We start from the raw sequence: 2,282 nt of genomic DNA, 5'->3' as shown, positions 1-2,282 counted from the left end.
TGTAAATCAATGTGTTAATATATCCCTGAGTAGAGCAACAGACTCAGCCCAAAAATCTATTGAGAGATTTGTCATTGTAGTTACATCTACAGCACGAGACTAGGGTTCACAGAAAGTGTATGAGATATATTTCCTCAGAAAGGATTAGGACTTGGATCTGAGCATCCTGCTACCTGAACCATGTTACTTTTCAACCTTTCCTCTCCAGATTTCTCCAGCTGGACTAGTTGCTTATCTAAGAAGTACCCTGCTCATGAATATGCAAATTACTTCAGTCTATGGCAGTAAATACAGGGATGTCCACACCCTAAAACAACCTATGATCAGTGTCCTCTACCCAGTCCCTGAACACACTGACTCTAACCATGGGATGGAGCTGGGTCTTCCTCTTCCTCCTGTCAGTAACTGCAGGTAAGGGGCTCACCAGTTCCAAATCTGAAGAGAAGAGAGGGACTGAGGTGACAGTGACATCCATTCTGCCTTTCTCTCCACAGGAGTCCACTCTGAGGCTCAGCTGCAGCAATCTGGAGCTGAGCTGGTGCAGCCTGGGGCTTCAGTGAAGCTGTCTTGCAAGGCTTCTGGGTACACATTCACTGAATACTTTATGCACTGGGTGAAGCAGACTGATGGAAATAGCCTTGAATGGATTGGATTGATTAATCCTAACAATGGTGGTACTGACTACAATGAAAAGTTCAAGGGCAAGGCCACATTGACTGTAGACAAATCCTCCAGCACAGCCTACATGGAGCTGAACAGATTGACATCTGAGGACTCTGCGGTTTATTTCTGTGCAAGACACAGTGTGACAACCACATCCTGGGCATGTCAGAAAACTTGGAGGAAGAGCAGAAAGCTGCCCTAGGATGGAGAAGACTCAGAGAAGATTAGTTTGAAGAATTGCTCATTTGCAGTCATTTGGAATGTCCACTTTTGTGCGTGTTCCTTAGAGACCTATAAGGCTTTGGTCAACTTGCTAAAGGACATCTATGAATTACATGATGCTGATTTAGGATAATCCTAGAATATCTCATATCTTGTCAATGTCGTCATTGATGAATTTCTTCTTTAATAAAAAAAAACAAAAAAGAGAAACTATGATTATGCATGAAAAAATTATCTCTGGATTGTGAGAAAGACTAGAACATTCTTTGGAATAGCTGGGAATAAAGTATAGTATGAATTTGATCTGAAATCCCACCAAATTCTGGGTAAACAAGAAGCTCTTTCTCAGTCTTAAGTCTTAAGTGACTTTTAGGAGTTTTGCTAACTTTGCTTGTGTGGGTTGGCAGAAATTTTAGGCTATTGAAATGTAAAAGTATTTATATCAGAATGCATAGCTGCATCTCTTTTGCAGGGGCCAATGAACAGTCTTTTGAGGGTGGAGTGAGGATGATTATAAGAGAGATGGAAATGGAGACTCTGAGACAAACAATAGAAATCACAGAGCTGTCCAGTGAATACTACAGCAATCCTGAATTTAGTTCTCATAGGCCTTATATATATCTTAGTGAGGGTTTTACTGCTGGGAACAGACACCATGACCTACATTTAATTGGGCTGGATTTCAGTTTTAGAGATTCATTCTAATGTCAGCCTTGCAGGCAAGGTACAGTCAGAGCTGAGACTTCTACATCTTCATCTGAATGGTGCTAGCAGGGTACTGGCTTCTAGGCAGGTGAGTCTTACAGCCAACAGCCAGAGTGGCACACTTTCTCCAAAAGTGCCACACCTTCTAATAATGCAATTCTCTATATTGAGCATACACAAACCATCATATTTGACTCCCTGGCCCCCATAGGATTGTTGAAACATTTGAAGGCCATACCTAAACATAGCAGAATGCAAAATACATGTAGTCCATCTTCCAAAGTCCCCATAGTTTATAGCAGTCTCAACAATGTTAAAAGTCCAAAGTTCAAAGTCTCTTCCAAGATTCTTTCAATCACTTAACTGTAATTCCCAAATCAAGACATGGAACTAGGTTGGCAAACTACAAACACTGCATCTCCATGGCTGATGTCAAAGGAGTCTTCAGGTTTTTAAGTCCATTTTCATCTTTGCTGACTGCAATAAACTTTTTTCTCCTGGGCTGGCTCCACTTCTTGTTAACTAGCTTTCCTCAGTAGATAACCCATGACTTTGGCATCTCAAATATTTTGGGGTCTCCAAGCCAACTTCAATCATACATTTTATATTCTCCTTTTCTCAGCTTGCTTTTATTGTTTAAAATGCTCTTCATGAGATTTCACCAGAGAACAAAGTCTATGATTGGTGTTTTT

The 2,282-nt window shown here is 40.8% G+C and overlaps 1 gene segment (V, D, J or C); it reads left to right on the top strand.

Annotated features, from left to right (window-relative positions):
• The first annotated feature begins 327 nt into the window (after nt 1-327).
• LOC114635347 lies at nt 328-865 on the top strand. The segment is given in 2 exon segments: nt 328-411; nt 495-865. Coding segments are annotated over 2 exon segments (417 nt in total).
• Nucleotides 866-2,282: the final 1,417 nt, after the last annotated feature.

The sequence above is a fragment of the Grammomys surdaster genome, unplaced genomic scaffold (assembly GCF_004785775.1).
Source record: "Grammomys surdaster isolate TR1022 unplaced genomic scaffold, NIH_TR_1.0 99624, whole genome shotgun sequence".
Classification (NCBI taxonomy): domain Eukaryota; kingdom Metazoa; phylum Chordata; class Mammalia; order Rodentia; family Muridae; genus Grammomys; species Grammomys surdaster.
Note: the sequence above shows the minus strand (reverse complement) of the source record. Positions and strands in the feature narration are given on the sequence as shown.